Source organism: Aotus nancymaae, unplaced genomic scaffold, assembly GCF_030222135.1.
Source record: "Aotus nancymaae isolate 86718 unplaced genomic scaffold, 86718_ANA_hifiasm-v0.15.2.pri h1tg000064l_1, whole genome shotgun sequence".
Taxonomy (NCBI): Eukaryota; Metazoa; Chordata; class Mammalia; order Primates; family Aotidae; genus Aotus; species Aotus nancymaae.
This window is the reverse complement of record NW_026988479.1, coordinates 3,694,589-3,712,839: the sequence shown is the minus strand read 5'-3', so window position 1 is coordinate 3,712,839 and position 18,251 is coordinate 3,694,589. Positions and strand designations below refer to the sequence as shown.

Genomic DNA, 18,251 nt, shown 5'->3' with positions numbered 1-18,251 from the left:
GTATAGCTAAAGCTAACATTTGCTTATTGAAGCTGAAGGTAAAACAATGATAATTCAGAAATGTCATAACTAACCCTGCCAGATTTGATATGTTCTCTTATACTGTATGGGAAAAAAATCAAAAGAAGACTGGGGACTGTGTTTGTCCCCCTTCTCACAAATATATATAAGAGGAAAATGTTTTTATGTTAAGTGACTGGTCTGGAAAAGTTAGTATGTCAGCTTTCTGACATATAGTAAGAATGTAAGAAGTAAGATCTCCTCCAATGGCTAATTGTTCATATTAAATTAGAAAACCTGAATTCGGTTAAAAAGAATATGGAATTGGAGGACAAGGCTTCCAGAATGGTTATATAAGCATCTTGGTAGACCCTCTCTAAAGTAAAATAAGAATTTAACTCATGAAATACATGATTTTTAAACACCAATAATTTAAAGTCTCTGAAAAGTAAAAAAAAAAAAAAAAAACAAATCCAGCCCCATATAGAAAAGACTATATACAATCAATGATCAAATTTAGCCCCATATAGAAAGAATTATACATCATTATCAAGATTTATCTCAGGAATGCCAGATTGGTTCATCATCTGAAAAGTATTCAGTGCAATATATTATTTAAATAAAGGACAAAGGCCGTGATCACCTCAATAGGTGCAAAAAACCAAAAGCATTAGAAAAAAATAACAATACCCTTGTATTATAAAAATGATCAGAAAATTAAGAACAGAAAGGAGAAAAATTAAGAATAGAAAGGAACTTCCTCAACTTGATAGAGGGCATCTATGAAAAGCTACAGCTAACAACATACTTAATGGTGAACGAATTAATGGTTTTCATAAGATTGGGCACAAAACGATGTCCACTCTCACCGTTTCTCTTCAACATTGTACTGAGGGTTCTAGCCAAGGCAATTAGGCAATTAGGTGAGTAAAAGGTACCCAGACTGGAAAAATAAAAGTAAAACTATATCTATTTGTAGATGATACATGTTTGGTGGACAAGGTAACAACTGAAGTGAATACAGTATTCACTTTAGTGGATATGGTGAACTCCAAAAACTATTAGAACCAGTGAATGATTTAAGCAGTTGTGCAAGATCAATATACAAAAATGAATTTTATTTTTATACACTGGCAGTGAATGTTCTGAAAATGAAATTAAGAAATTGATTTTATTTATAATAGGATTAAAAGAATACATGGCTCAGGAATAAATTTAGCAGAGAAAGTGATAGCTTTATAACTGAAAACTGTAAAGCATTGTTAAATTAAAGATGATCTAAATAAATGGAAAGATACACCATGCTTACAGATTGAGAGACTTAATACTGGATGGCAGTACTCTCCCGATCTACAAATGCAACACAATCCCTGTCAAAATTAAAGCTTGCTTTTTGGCAGAAATTGAAGAACGAATCCTAAATTTCATATGGATACAAAATACATATTTTTTATACCAGCACATGGAACATTCTCCAGGATAGAGACCATATGTTAGGCTACAAAACAAGTCTCAACAAATTTTTTAAAAATCAAAATCATACCACATATCTTCTCAGACCACAATAGAATAAAACAAGAAATCAATAAGAAGAGAAACATTGAAAAAATGTACAATACTTGGAAATTCAACAACATGGTCTTTCATGGCCATTGAAAAATGAAATCAATGAGTCAATGAAGAAATTAATAAGGAAATTTTAAAAATGTCTTGAAACAAATGGAAATGGAAACACAACATACCAAAACCTATGATATACAACAAAAGTAAGGCTAAGAGGGAAGTTTATAGCAATAAATACCTGGGTCAAAAAAGTATAAAGATTTCAAATAAACAATTAAGGATGAACCTCAAGGAACTAGAAAGCAAGGAACTAGAAAAGCAAGAGCAAACCAAAACCCAAATTAGTAGAAGGAAGAAAATAAAGATCAGAGCAAAACTAAACAAAATAGAGACAGGAAAAACAATATAAAGAATCAACAAAATGAAAAAGTTGTTTTTTCTGAAAAGATAAACATAATAGATAAACCCCTAGCTAGACTAATCAATAAAAAAGAGAGATGGCTAACAAAATTAGTTGAGACTAACAAAATTAGAAATGCAAAAGGAGACATAACAACTGATGCCACAGAAATGCAAAAGATTATTAAAGAGTATTATGAACAATTACATACTAACAAACTGGAAAGTCTAGAAGAAATCGATAAATCTATAGACACATACAACCTAACAAGATTGAATCAGGAAGAAATAGAAAATCTGAACAAACCAATACAAGCAATGAGGCTGAATCAGTAATAAAACATCTCCCAACAAAGAAAAGCCCATGATTGAATGGATTCACTGCCAAATTCTACCAAACTGATAAAGAAGAACTAACTCCAATTCTCCTCAAACTATTCCCAAAAATTGAAGAAGAGAGTATTGTCCTTAATGCATTCTACAAAACCAGACAAGGACACAGCAGCAACAAAAAAAACTACAGGCCAATATTCCTGATGAACATAGATGTAAACAACATCTCAACAAAATAGTAGCAAACTGAATCCAAGAGCACATCAAAAAGATAACACACCACAATCAAATGGGATTTATCCCAGAGATGCAAGGATAGGTTCAACATATGCAAATCCATAAACATTATATATCACATCAACAGAATGAAGGATAAAAACCATATGATAATCTCAATAAATGCAGAGAAAGCATTTGATAAAATCCATCATCCCTTCTTGAAAAAACCCTCCACAGACTATTCACAGAAGGAGCATTCCTCAACGTAATAAAGGCCATATATGACACACTCACAGCTAACACCTACTGAATGGGGAAAAGGTGAAAGCCTTTCCTTCAAGAACTGGAACAAGACAATAATGCATACGTTCACCACTTCTATTCAACATAGTACTGGAAGTCCTAGCCAGAGCAATCAGACAAGAGAAAGAAATAAAAGGCATACAAATTAGAAAAGAGGAAGTCAAATTGTCTCTCTTTGCAGATGACATGATCTTATATTTAGAAAATCCTAAAAATTACACCAAAAACTCTTAGATCTGATAAACAAATTCAGCAAATTTGCAGGATAAAAAAATCAACATACAAAATCAGTAGCATTTCTATACACCAATAATGAAATAGCTAAAAAAGAAATCAAGAAGGAATTCTATTTACGATAGCTGCAAAAACAATAATAAAATACCTAAGAATAAATTTTAAGTACGGAGGTGAATTCCTCCATAAAGAAAGCTGCAAAACACTGATGAAAGAAACTGAAGAGGACACAAACAAATGGAAAGACATCCCATACTTAAATCAGGAGAATTAATATTATTAAAATGAGTATATTGCCCCAAATGATCTACAGATTCAGTGTGATCCCTATCAAAATATTAATGTCATCTTTCACAGAATTAGAAAAAAAACCTGAAATTCATATAGACTTAATGGAGGCATCACACTAACCTGACTTCAAAAATATATTACAAGGCTGTAGTAACCAAAACAGCATGATACTTGCATAAAAACAGATACATAAACCAGTGGAACAGAGTAGAGAACCCAGAAATAAGTCTACCTATTTACAGCCAACTGATTTTCACCAAAGGTGCCAAAAACACATTGAGGAATGGACATCCTTGTTAATAAATGGTGCTGGGAAAACTGGATATCCGTGTGCAGAAAAATGGAACTAGACCTCTATCTCTCACCATGTACAAAAATCAACTCAAGATGGCTTAAAGACCTAAACATAAGACCTGAAACTGTAAAACTACTAGAAGAAGGCATAGGGTAAACCCTCTGGGTCATTGTCTTGGCAAGAGTTTTATGACTATGACCTCAAAAGCACAGACAACAAAAACAAAAATTGACAAATGGGACTCTATTAAATTAAAAAGCTTCTGCACAGCAAAGGAAACAATCCACAGAGTGAAGAGTCAGTTCTGTAAAATTGGAGAAAATATTTGCAAATTACAGATATTTCTCAGAAGAAGTCACACAAATGGTCAAGAGATATGTGAAAAAATGCCCAGTATTAAGAATCATGAGAGACATGCAAATCAAAATTGCAATGAGATATCATTTTTTTCCAGTTAAAATCACTGTTATTAAAAAGATAGAGAATAACAGATGGCTGGTGAGGGTGTGGTGAAAAGGGAACTCTTATACACTGTTGGTGGTGATGTAATTAGTACAACCAATATGAAAAACAGTATGGATATTTCTCAAAAATACTACAAATAAAACTCCCATGTGATCCAGCAATTCCACTACAGGGCATTTATTCAAAGGAAATTATTATATCAAAGGGAGACCTGCACCTTCATGTTTATAGCAGCATTGTTCACTGTAGCAAAGATATGGAATCAACCTAAGTGCCCATCAGTGGATGAATGGATAAGAAAACGTGATATACATACACAATGAAATACTACTTGGTTATAAAAAAGAATAAAATACTGTCAACTGCAGCAACATAGGTGGAACTGGAGGTTATGTTAAGCAAATGATATAGGCACATAAAGACAAATATTTCATGGTCTTACTAATAAGAGTGTAAAAATTGATCTCATGGAGTGAGAGAGTAGAGTAAGAGTTAACAAAGGCTGGGAAAGGTGTTTAGCCTTAGTGGAGGATGAAGAGAAGTTACTTAATGGGTACAAGCATACAGTTAGATAACAGGAATAAGTTCCAATGTTGGATAACAGAGTACAGTTACTATCCTTAACAACAAGGTATTTTATATTTCAAAATAACTAGAAGACAAGACTTGAAATATTTCCAACACATAGAAATGAGTCTTAAGGTGAGAAATATCCTAAATGCTCGGACTCGATTATTACACATTCTGTGCATGTAACTAAATGCCACATGTCCTATAAAAATGTACAAATATTATATATTAATGAAAAACTTTTTTAAAAAGTTTACATGGAAATTCATGTGTAATCATATAATATATGGGACATATATAAAGAATTTTTTAACTCATTAGTGAAAAACCTAAGCAACTTAGTCAAAAACTAGGCAAAGGAATTGAACAGATATTTCTCCAAAGACAATATACAAAAGGCAAATAAGCACATGAAAATGTGCTCATCATTATTAATGATTAGGAAAATGCAAACCAAGTTACAATGTGATACCACTTCACCCCTACAAGCAAAAAAAGAAAAAGCAGATAATAATGAGTGTTGGTGAAGATGTGGTATGCATGAGGGGAAGCCCTCATACATTGCTAGTGGGAATGTAAATTATTACAGCTGCTTTGGAAACCAGTTTGTGAGTTCCTAAACAAGTTAGGCATAGAATTACTGTATGACTCAGCAGTTCCACTTACAGGTATATACCTAAGAGAAATGAAAATGTGTCTACACAAAATGAGTACCTGAATGTTCATGGCAACTTTATTTATAATAGCCAAGAAATGAAAAATGGAAATAACCCGAGTACTCATTGACTGATAAATGGATAATATCCATACAACAGAATATTATTTACCAGTTAAAAGGAATGAAGTGCTGATACATGCCCAACATGAATGAACCTTGAAACAAGCGAAGTGAAAGAAGCCAGACACAAATGACCACATATTTTATGATTCTATTTATATGAAATGTCCAGAATAAACAAATGTATAGAGACAGAAATGAGATCAGTAGTTGCCTCAGGCTTGGAGAGAAATAGGAGGAACGATTGCTGATAGGCTGGAATCTTCTTGGGAGGATGAAAATGTTCTGAAATCAGGCTGTAGTAATAGCTGCACAACCTTGTGACTATATTAAAATCATTTGAGTTTTATACTTTAAATGTATGAATTGTGTGGCATGTGAATCATATCTCAGTAAAACTGTTTATAAAATTACAATGAAATGCTGAGTACAGTTCAGACACACCATGCTTTCAAAATCTGAAAAGAGAAAAGCAGACATCAGTATTCCATTGCAATTTATAATATCAATAATGCCTGTTGTCTTTAGGAAAACTGGAAATGGGCATCAAATTATTGCACTTAACACTTCAATCATGAGTTTTCCTAATGTCAGACAGTATATGAATAAGTAGAAGTTCAATGTATGCAAAAATATGCTTCCTCTTTTCTATAGCAAAAAGATACCATACAGAATAGTCCAAATATGTGTAATACTTGGAAACAATGGAAACAAAATGTCCTAAGAACATGTTTTTAAAACAAAATTTCTTGTTTTATTTGTACTAAGTTTCTGTAACATAATTGTTACATAGACGGCTTTTATCTGTGACATGTACCTATTAGAATGGGCAGTCTCTCTAGGGCGTTGTTCTTGGAATTCAGTGATATCTGAGATCACGTTAGCACAACTTATCAAATTATTCATTATATTCTGTTTAGTGTAAGACTTACAGGAAATGTTGGTTGACAAATATGAGGTTATGTGGTTTGGCAGTCAGAAATCTGTCAGATGGTTTTGTTTAGATTACATTTCCTTTTTTAAAAAAAAAACCTGTGTTCAGAGTCTTCACATTACCAAAGACTTGCCAGTCTTTCTCTTTTTTGCCCTTTGAAGCAACACTTGACAATCCCCCTTTTCACCGTGTTCTTCCTTAGCCTCCATTCATCACATCATTCCTCCTTCCTCCCTGATCTTTCCTTCCCAGACTCCCATTCTGCTTTTCTTCCTCTGACTTTTTCTTAGATGTTGATGGTTCTCATGGTTCCCTCCTTCAATTCTAGTCTTCATTTGTCTTCTTTGGAAATCTCATATGTTGCTACAGTTTCAAAGGCAATCCTTATATATGGCAATAAAACCACAAATGTCCATCTTCAGAACTTAGCTCTTTGCTAAGTTTCATACCCAGATTTTTAGCTATGTAGATTGGAATGTTTACTGATTTCTCTCAAGCATCTCAGGTTCAAAATGTGCAAAGCTCAACTTAACTGTAAAACGTTCTTCCATTCATGTTCCATTCTTTGTTAATAGCACTATGTCATCATCCTTGTCAATCAGAATAGAAGTATGAGATATCTTTCTGGTGGCAAAGTCCTTCCTGTTGATTTTCCCTTCGTATTATCTCCTGAGTATATGTTCTCTTCCTCATCATAAAGCCTTACTTCAAGCTCTCTATATTTATCCCTGGACTATTATATCATCTGTCTACATTAAACACAAGGACTGTCTTTCTAAAATATTGATTTGCTTATGTAATTTTCTTGTTTAAACGCCTCCATAGACATCATTCATCACCTTCAAAATAAAAGCCACAGTCCTTGGCTTGGCTCTTCAGGATTTGACATATGCCTAACTAGCTAAGCTTATTGTCCATCAGTTTCCCAGCTATTCTGGTACACTCTGCATTCTTCAACTGTGGTGTATTTTCAGACCCAGTTGCCCATGCTGTTTGTTGTTGTCATTGTTGTTTATTAGTTGGAAGCTAACTTCACTCCACTGGCCACAAAAATTGGTTCAGTACTCCAGGCCTGTGCCAATCAGAACATTTTCTTGGCTAGAGGAATCATTCAGCAATTAGCATGTGACCCAATTGAAGACATTAGGACAAAAGGGATAATTTGCTGGAGGCTTCTGGAAAAACTTTTCTTCCTCTCAGGAGAGAGCACTGGAAAAGACACTCTGTCTTCAACTAGATGTCCCAGTCAAAGGTCTAGCCTAAACCTGCTGTATCCATCTTGCTCCAATCAGAGAAGGCACCTCAAGTCAAAATACATAGGAGGACCTAGTTGAACATGTCTCATAGAAACTGAGCAAGACACATTGGCTGAAACCACTTCTGGACTTCAGATATGACAGTATTAAATTTCTGATTTACATCAGTTTAAATCAGTTTTTCTGATATTTGCAGGCCAAAGCTGCAAACTGATTCAAAAAAGTTCAAGGAGAGATAGGTAGCAGCATATTCAGTGTGCAGAACATGGATGAAACCAATTCCCATTGTTAACACACTGCTTTTTCCCATGAGCAGATTTGTCACCTTTAGGCACACTTGTTTATACATAGGTAATATATGTCTTATATTTGTGGAGATACTACTTTCAAATCTGATTATGACATACAGTATTGAAGAACTAATATTCAAAAAAGCTAAATGCATGTATCCTTCTGATCATAAATGTTAATGCTAAATTTAAATTGATGGATAAACACTGTAATACAGACACGAGGCAGGGAAATACTGGGTCCAAGACTGGGGTGGGGGTCCCTGGCAAGGACTCCACCCTCAAGCTTGGACCTGCAGTCCTAAATGAGAACATGAATTCCTGTTTTCCTGCCTGTATGTTGCCTTTTCCAAAACCACCCTGGCCCACCACAATTCCCACCCCGTACGCATAAAATCCCCAAAGCTCCACTGGCTAAAGAGCAGAGTAGCATGGCAGAGAAGGAGAGAAGAAGCATCTGAACATCAGGAGGTGAAGAGGCAGCTGGACATCAGAGACTATGGTTGGAGAGGAGTTTGGCTGAGGATGGTCAGAGAAGAGTTTGGCTGGGGATGGCCTAACTTCACGGGAATATGATCTTCCCACTCCATCCCCTTTCCAGATCCCCATACCACTGAAAGCCACTTCCATCGCTCAATAAAATCCTCTGCATATACCATCCTTCAGTTCATTCATGTTACCTGATTCTTCCTGGACGCCAGACAAGAATTTGGAACACACTGAGCACTGAGCTTTTTAACATTGAAGCCATCTGCGGATGGCAAAGCTAAAAGAGCGTTGTTTGTAACACATGCTCTCTGAGTCTCCAGAGGTTGCAGGCAACAGCAAGACACTGCTGTGGGCTGGTACGGGGTTTGTTCCTGCCAACATCTAAAGGTACTCACCCTGGCTCCTGCACCCGCTCACCTGTGTGCTCCCCTCCCACAACGGGTTTGAGCATGGCAGCCAAGTAAAGAAGCCACCCCTGTCTTAAGTCCTGCGAGGGGCTCAAGAGAACTCTCCCATCTCAGTTGGGCATATTAAAATGCAGGGGTTTTGGTCAGTATTTTGGAGTCTTGGTGTTATTGTTGTTTTAAAAAGCACCTTAGTTCTGAATGTTTAAAATATGGGAGATGTCTACCTCAAAAATGAATGAAAAGCATTTTCTATTTTTTATACAAAACCTGAGAGCCTGTTACATATAATTATATTGAAGCTAGCCTTTTAAGGTTCCTACTCAATTCCAAAGAGAATTATGAAACACATAGGTTTTTTTTGCACAATAAAATTTTTAACACAAAAGCCACAGATTGAATGTTACTCCACATGTTCTTCTATGTCCCACATTTTTTTCTCCAAAAAAGAAAAATGTCAAACATGAATATTTAAGACTAGGGCATGGGGAACTTCTTTATTATGAAAGAAAATGCCTAGAAATAAAAGCTAGTGCTTAAATGAAGAAGTTGAGTCTCTTAATGTTTAATAATTTGCAAAAATCCTGGGCTCCATAAGCACCTGGATAATTGGTATAATTTTAGACGTTAAGAGAGCAAGAAAGCAAGTTTTAGTTCTTCATTTTTTTAATGCTTGCTTTACCTTGTACGCTTCTTTTCTTTCTTTTTTTTCTCTTCCTTATCCAGAGGTGATGATCAGTTTATGTGGTAATTTCAGTGTAGCTATTCTAGTTTCATCTCTCTTCTGAATCCACGTTCAGTCGTATTAAGATGCACTGTACTAAGATAGCAACACAGGATGCAACAGGTCCTAATTTTGCACACATGGTTTTATTTTGTTGGATTAAGTCTGATGGCAGCTTTTTGACCACATTATATATTTACTCCTCATGTAGTCAATTCATGTTAGAATTCTGATGTCTCTTGGGAAATTGGTAGATTTTTTATTTGTACCTCTGTGCCTTCAGTGACTAAGTGTTAAGCCTCAAATGAAGATATTATTTCAGAGAATGTCTGAATCTGGTAACATTTTTTTATAAGAACATGCCAAGAAAACACACAAGCATATAGTTATTTCCTGATAAAGCTTGTCGGCAAGAGTGAGTTGTCAGAATAAATGGGAAAAAAATAATGACTAGACCAATAGAAGGATGTAAGAAAGGCATTGCCAACCTTTTTCTTTTTAAGTTTGGGGTTTAAAAAAATTTTGTGTGCTTACAATAAGAATATAATTTTTTTTTGTCTTTTTTATTGGAATTTTAAAAGAATACATGCAACTAAAAGAGAAAAACTAAAAGTCAGCTTACTTTGACTTTTCAGTAATTATCTACATTTATGGCTTTTATTGTTCTTTCTTCTAGTTATTGGTCTTAGCTACCTCTGTTCCTTAAAAAAGACAGCCACCTCCCAGGATTGTTGGCTGGATTTTTCTCACAATGGCTCATTTCCTTTTTAAATGTATTAGCAATTAACTCCCAGTTGTCCCTAATTGCAACTTTGTTAGATTTTCCACCTCTCTCTGCTTACTGAACTAGAAGAGAAGTACATTAAAAGCTTATATAAATGGCTGGATTTTCTGCTTTAGGGAAAATTTAAAAGAAAGCAGACTTTTCATTAATGGGAAAGGAAATAGACCATTTCCAGCATTGAGTATGCTGAATGGATAAATGTAGGGAGGTACAATAGGAAAACTGGACACTTCCCAAAGCCTCCCAAGTTTTGCCCTTTGCCATGTCTCTGTATTATTTTAGATTGAAGTTATTCCCAGAATGTCAAATACACCATATTCAAATGTAAGTACAAAAACATATCCTAAAGCCAAGTGAAAAAAAAGTTATTTGCCACTCTCCATTGGTTCAAGTAGTGTGAAAATTAGTTATACATTTTCAAATGTAGTTATTCTGTATTTTAAAATGTAATCCATGTATGTGTTTTTTTAAAGGCTCTAGTAGGATAATTCCCTAGTTGAAGTAGAATGGAAACTAAAACATTGACATTTTTACTTATTTCCAATTTAAATTGCATTTTTTAAAAAAGGATATCGAGTTCTGCTTTAGTTGGCCTTGTTTTAAGTTCCGTGGGAGTTTGCTTTCATCTCAGTTCCCATAGATACGTGTGAGAAATTCTTTAGGGCCTGAAACAAGAGTATCTTCAGGGTTATATGATCTTACCTAATCAACCATGAATGCGCTTATACTCTTTAAAAAAAAAATCTCTTTTAAAAGCTATTTAATGAAGGCCTTTCTCAATCATCTTCTCCTTCTTCCCTTGATTAGACATTGATGAGTGCAGCATCATTCCTGGGATATGTGAAACTGGCGAATGTTCCAACACCGTGGGAAGCTATTTTTGTGTTTGTCCACGTGGATATGTAACCTCAACAGATGGCTCTCGGTGCATTGGTAAGCCTCACATTTTGCAGGCACAATACACTGTTTCTTCATAATGACAGAATAGCTCAAGCAGGTATGAAAATGGCACTGATTATAAAATATTGAAGAAATGGCTAAATTAGTTGTTTAATGTAAATGGTACCAGTATTGACGGATTGACAGACCAGGTACTCTTTGCAAAGACTTCAGTTTCAGAAGCCATCTGGGTTTGTTTTATGCTGTCGAAGTTATTTGGGGAATAAAGAAAGACTTCCTCAAGACATTGCCCTTGCCCAGAGTTAGAGACAAGAAGGCATGAGTAAAACATTTTTTTAATCTGCTTTTGGAGACAGAATGTAGTAATTAAAGGTTCTTTTGCTGCTATGAATCATGAATGTAGTCAACATCTTATTTACTTAGAACTTGTTTATTCTATTGAAAATAATTACTATAAAAAAGAAAATGACACCTTTTATTTTGTATTTAAATATATTCAAATTAAAACCATTTTATACTCTCCCTCGTTTATTTAGAAAGATGAAATACTGCTTCACAGTCATGGTGTAGGTTATCTGTTATTGAGCAAGGCTTAGACATCTGCCTTATTGTGAACATAGAGATTGTGAAGTGTCTTTTGATGCATAATCACGGCACAGTGAGCTACCCTCCCATTTCTCTTTCTGAGCATTTAGCTTAGTCTATTCCAATTTTAAGCTAACAATAGGTAGAAAGAGAGGAAAAAAGATGCACTGTTACGTTTCCTGGCACCAAAGATTCATGTAGTGCAGGAATTAGGTAAATTAATCCAATACCTAAAGAATTTTGTTGTTTGGTTTACTAGAGGGTGGCATTTTGGGCAGTATCTCTCTCTCCCCAAACCAGGCAGTTAGTATGTCAGCAATGAACTGCCAGCATTGTAGGTCTTAATGATACCCTAATGATTCTCATGGTGCCCAAGAGAACTGGATTGATGAGATGCAAATACAGAGTCAAAGATGTAAGCTAGAAGTCCTAGGCCACCAATAAAAGAACTGTGGGCTGAATTCATTTGATTAAATGTACTGATATAATAGGTCATCCAACAATGAATGTAAGAGATACAAATCCTGCCTTCAGAATGCCATATTGTCATCATAAATAACAGTAGAAGCCTAGTAATAGCAGTAATAGAAGAAACAGTGACAGTAGTAGTGAAAATAACAGCTGTTGTATAAGATTTTACACATACCATGTATAGGACACGGAGCATCTCCACTACCTCATTATCTCATAGCTGTGAGGAGTCAGGTAAGCTACAATTTCCTCTACATTTTAGTTTCTTCTAATAAGTGACCAGTAAAATATTCTTCATTATTATTATTAACAAGAAGAGGATGTGCCTGCTCTGGACCTATATGGCATATGGTCCTTCTAATAGCCCTGTGTGATAAGTATAGTTATTCTAGATTTACAGATAAAAGAATTATAGTTCAGAGAGGTTAAATGACTTGCACAGTGTTTCATAGCCAGTGAATGGAGCCAGGATTCAAATCCTGACACCAGCCTCTGTGCTGCTGTGACACTGCACTGCCACTTAGCCATTTAAGGTTGTGGAGATCCAGTGGCTAGATGTCAGGGCCTCCAGCACGAGTGGCTTCTCCACTGTCATGCTAACAGCCTGCTTTCAGAAATAAGATGTCCATTGGGAGCCTCATATCATGTCTTTGAATGAGAATTGTTTGTGTTTTACAGATGAATCAGAGTTTCTATTTTGCATTAGGTAAATCATTTTTGGTAAAATATTAAGTCTGTACAACTGAGCAAATAAACTATTTTAGGGTCACTGTTGCCAGTTGGCTCACTGCACGGTAGGTTTGATTCATTTAATACCCTAGTTTCCCCCTTATCCACAGTTTCACTTTCCATAGTTTTGTTTTCTACAGTTCCCACTGTGATTCAAAAATGTTAGATGGAACATTCCAGAAATAAACAATTCATAAATTTTAAATTGTGCATTGTGCTGAGTAGCATGGTAAACTCTCACACCAGTATTGATGCTAGCAATTCGGATATATAGCAAGAAAAGAAAAGAAATTGTATGCTGAGTTTGCTAAGATCTATGGTAAGAACAAATCTATTAATGAAATTGTGAAGGAAGAGAAATGATTTCATGCTAGTTTTGCTGTTGCTCCTCACCCTGCAAAAGTTACAGCCGCAATGCATCATAAGTTTAGTTAAGATGGAAAAGAAATTAAATGTGTGGGTGGAAGATATGAACAGAAATGTGCTCAAATTGAAAGCACTTGGATTCAGAACCATTCAAGGTTTCGAGCACCACTGGAGATCTTAAAATGTGTCCCCCACAGATAAGCGAGGACCACTGTATAATTTGGCTGTCAGCTTTCTATGAGAGTTGAAAATTAGTGCAACTACCTACACTTGACTTGATTTTCTTAAACTCTATAGGAAAATAATATATTTATGCACACATGCATTGTGAACACAAAATCATCACTTTGGAATAGGTAGAGATTCAACTCTGTAGGAGAAGAGTCACGTTGGGAGTCTGCAGAACCTGACTTCAAGAAACTTTTCTCCTAGAATATGGCTAGAAGAAATATGACTGGAGAAGGAAGTGAGGTTAATATTGTGAAGTTCTGGAAATGCCATATAAGGCGCATGTAGTCAATGCGGAGTAATTGAAGGCCTTTCAGAATAAATTGGAATGCGGGGTTGGTGGACTGAGAACAGTAAGAAACTAGTTATGAGGCAGAATTTACCAAAACAAGTTTTAGTGTTTTACTTCCCATTTCTAAATTATTTCTTTTTATTTATAACTTACATTTCAAAATCTTTCTCTAGTCAAACAAAACTTGCATTCATAATTTTGTTTTGCATTGGAAAAGAAGCATGAATCTTCATTTTACTCAGATAATTAAGACCAAGATCATTAGTACCTGATGATTTACTGAGGTGGCTTTTCTTCAATTAAAAGACATTTGATTTACCATGAAGTTATGATAAACTCTTTTTATGTCTTGCCCCCTTATGTTATTAAAGTCCGAAGTCTCTACCCAGACGTTCAAAGCCCTTCACAACCTGTCCTAGCTTGTATTCCGGACTCATTTCTAGCCACTCGTCCCCTCACTCTCATATCTCTCTCATTGCTGTACGTGATCACACTGCCATCCTTTTTGCCAACAGTACCCTTTCTGCCTGAAGCATATTGACTTTCCCCTTCTATGCTCATTAAAACCTAACTCATTCCTTAAGTCCCAAATTAGGTATCACTTTTCCTTTTCTTTTTTTCTTCTTTTTTTTTTTTTTGAGATGGAGTGTCGCGGTGTCACCCAGGCTGGAGTGCAATGGTGTCATCTCAGCTCACTTCAATCTCCGCCTCCTAGGTTCAAGCAGTTGTCCTACCTCAGCCTCCTGAGTAACTGGGATTACAGGCACTCCACCACCATGCCCAGCTAATTTTTGTGTTTTTTGTAGAGATGAGGCTTCCCTGTGTTGGCCAGGCTGGTCTCAAACTCCTGACCTCAGGTAGTCCCCCTCCTCGGCCTCCCAAAGTGCTGGGATTACAGGCATGAGCCACCACTCCTGACCAGTATTGCTTTTCCTTATAGCTGTTTCACCTTGGGCAAAATTAATCAGTCCTGCCCATAATATGTTTTCATTTTCTTCATTTTAGGGCTTACTGCATTGTCACAGGCACTTGTGCATTACTCACTGGTTAGACTGTGGGCTTCGTTAGGTCCTGTCTCATGCAGGTTCATGGACCCTGGGCTTTATGTAATATGCATCTTGCATAAAAGTTTGTGCTCAGTAAATCTTTTCTGAATGAATAGGAAAACCAATAAAGGAATGAATGAGATGATATTGAATGTAAGAACTTCATGTTGATTACAGTGGCTTTGCAGCCTTTGGCATCTCTTTGGACATGATGTGTGCCACTGAATTATGGTCCTCCATGCTCAGAAAGCAAGAGCTAGCTTGAGGTTCAGAAAGCTAAGTCCTGTGCTAACCAGGAGTCCCATTCATTTCACTATCAACATCCTGAACACTAGGAACAAAGGAAGGTCTCTAGGGAAGGGAGAATGGCTCTCCAGAATTACAAAACCAGTGTTATAATTACGTAAGCAGCTTAAAAATGTTTTGAATAACTATGTTGCATTTGGAATAAGTATATATTTTCCATATATGAGAAAAAAATTAATCTAACATTTTAATGTATATGAGATCTTTGATTTTTAAAATTCTGAGACTGTATTTTCTCAGATTGAATTTATTTGGTGGAATTATATATGTCAGAGATCTTTCCATGCTATTTATTTTCTAACCACATGTATGCTAACGATAAAGAGTTGGATGAACTTAGAGCTTTTTTTAGTTCTAAACTGCATGTTATGTGCAGCTTTATTCCGAGAGCTCATATGTGCTGAAAGTAACCTTTGCTGAATGTTGCCCTAATTTCTTATTCTAGTTAACACAGATATTCTGAGTGTATACCACATGAGAAAGCATCAATAAACTTGACCTTGTTTCTTTTATGTGCCGGAAAACAAGTTTCACATGGCGGGGAAGTTTAACTGGGCAATTTAATTATAATACATGATAATTTTCTGCTTTCATTGTATACTAAATAGAAAAATCAAATTTCTGATTTGTTTATCTATCTAGTGTGTTTAATTATCTTTTTAAATATCCAGGAAAGAACTTTTTTTAGCCTAGAGCACTAACATATGCTAGTTCTGGGAAAAAGAAGGAGTTAAACATACCTACTAATATTTTTCTAAAAAGTGTTTTACATAGTACTACTTAATGAGCCTTAAGTCATTTTGGAGTTAACTATCATGGTCATGTCCAAGGATTTATTGATACCTAATTTCCACATTGTTATATAGGCACAGAATAATGGCTGGCAGCCAGCAATAAATAATGCATTGGCAAAGAGCAGTCAGCATCTTCTGTGTGAAAGGTAATGTGTCTCCTGCTGTTGTGTACACAGAGTGAGAAAGGACCCTAAACACAGGGACCCAAAAGTGCCAGTTAAGTTCAGAAAATGGGATTAAGCATTTAGAAATTCTTACGGTAATATGATGGTCCCACAGCATCCTAAGGCATTTTCTTAAGCTTTCCAAACGTTTTAGTGCACAATACTTCTGTGGAGTATTCTTAAAAAAATGAAACCTGAAAACATAATGTGAAAAAACGTAACACTAATATAAGAGAAACTTTGAGGCAATAGGTGATAGATTGCTATTTTTTTGTTTAGGTAATAGGTGTCATTCATCAAAAAGAAAAGCCTTAATATTATAGTTAAAATCATCAAGAAAGATGAGCAGTGGTATAGACCTTAAAAAATGGGTAGGAGCTACATAGATGGGAGGCAGTGAGGGCGTGCCAAGCAAGAAGAGTGGTATGAGCAAGACTACAGATGCTAAAGATGTCTGAGTAGGCTCAGGATGTGGGGAGGAGAGCTTGTCTGGGAAATAGAGCTGAGTCAGAGTAGTTGAAAATTCAGTGAGAAGGATGAGTTGAAGCTAAGATTCTGTCGCAAAGGTTAACTGCCATGCTAAGGAGCTTCAAGTTTTTGAGCAGGACAGAGACAAAAATTAATGGAGTTTAAAAGAAATGAAGAAGATCATCACAATGTCACAAAGTGATGACCAGGATATGGTTTTTTTTTTTCTTTTTCAAGAAAAGAGCAAGGTACAGAATCATTAATGTATTACTCAGCACTCTATGTAACTAACGCTGGGTGTTGATTCCGCGTGCATGTGTGCATTTGGAACAAAACACTTGGAGAAGCCAAAATTCCTAAAATTATTTAACTAAAGGCTAGAGAAGGAACCAAAAATGAAAGAGTATACTAAATAGTGCTTTAGTTTTAGCTTTAGAATTATATAAAAGCTGTCAGTGGAACAAGGATATCAGTTTTATTTAAGAAAGGAAGAAAGTGTCTTAGAAGGAGGCGTTTTCCTTATAGTGAGGAAGAAGCACTTCATTCACTATTTTAAAGGAAGAAATAAACCTTGGATCCATGGTAGTTCTGTTTCATCGCTCCTAGTTCTGTAGTTACTTACGAACAATGTAAACATGAAAGTATTTTAGGAATAGTAAGAATCCATAGAATCAATCAAGGGGTTACAATTTAATATGAGATTTTTTTAAAAAAAGAATCAATCAAAGGGAACCCAGGCTAAACCAGACCATCAAAGAGGTGGGTGCTGGCATCCAGTCTCAGGGAACGAAGCATGAGACAAAAGCATGTTCAGCTGCCATTGCCGAACACCTACTATCTATCACTACTGTTCTTACCTGGGCTAACCTCGTTGGGGTTTTCTGGCTGAACCCTTCATTTTTTAATGAGTAAGCCTCATTCCACAGAAGACATTTATTTCAAGGTACAATCCCCAATTTTTACCAAGTTTTCATCACATTGTATAATTAATCATTAGTTCTCTTAAATCTAGTTTAGACTAAATGTCAAACCGTGAAACAAACCCTGATAAGTGTACGTTTATTATATTTCAAGATAGATTTATATTTAATCAGAGGAGATGAATTGCTTCCTCTTTCTCAGTGTTACTGTAAATATGACTTCTTGTAAGCCTTGTTCAGGAAATGTAGTAAGGGTGACAAAATGATTAGAGGAATAGACTTGTTTTCATTACTTAGAACACATCAGTTCTACAGTTAAACATATAGCAGGCATTAGAAGGATTTTGTTTTTACAGCCTTTCATTTGCCTTTGCCCTTGATGGTTCCCTGTTTCAAGGGACAGTGTGCCTGGACGACTCTTTTATTTCTATCAGGTGCCCCTTTCTTACTGTGTACACAGAGTGTACTATGCTGTGGCACCATCATATTACTATAAGAATTTCTAAATGCTTAATCCCATTTTCTGAACTTAACTGGCACTTTTGGGTCCCTGTGCTTAGGGTCCTTTCTCACTCTGTGTACACGATGGAAAAGAAATAGAATATTCTTCCACATGATACATTTTTTAATACATTGCTTTCTAAGGGCCAT

The 18,251-nt window shown here is 35.6% G+C and overlaps 1 protein-coding gene across 1 annotated transcript in view; it reads left to right on the top strand.

Moving 5' to 3' along the window:
• The window catches only part of FBN2 (fibrillin 2), a 263,918-nt gene that overhangs the window by 114,610 nt on the left and 131,057 nt on the right, over positions 1-18,251 (top strand). The window contains exon 8 of the mRNA XM_021664917.2: positions 11,139-11,264. Within this exon, the coding sequence (XP_021520592.2) occupies positions 11,139-11,264 (126 nt within the window). The remainder of the gene's footprint in view (positions 1-11,138; positions 11,265-18,251) is intronic.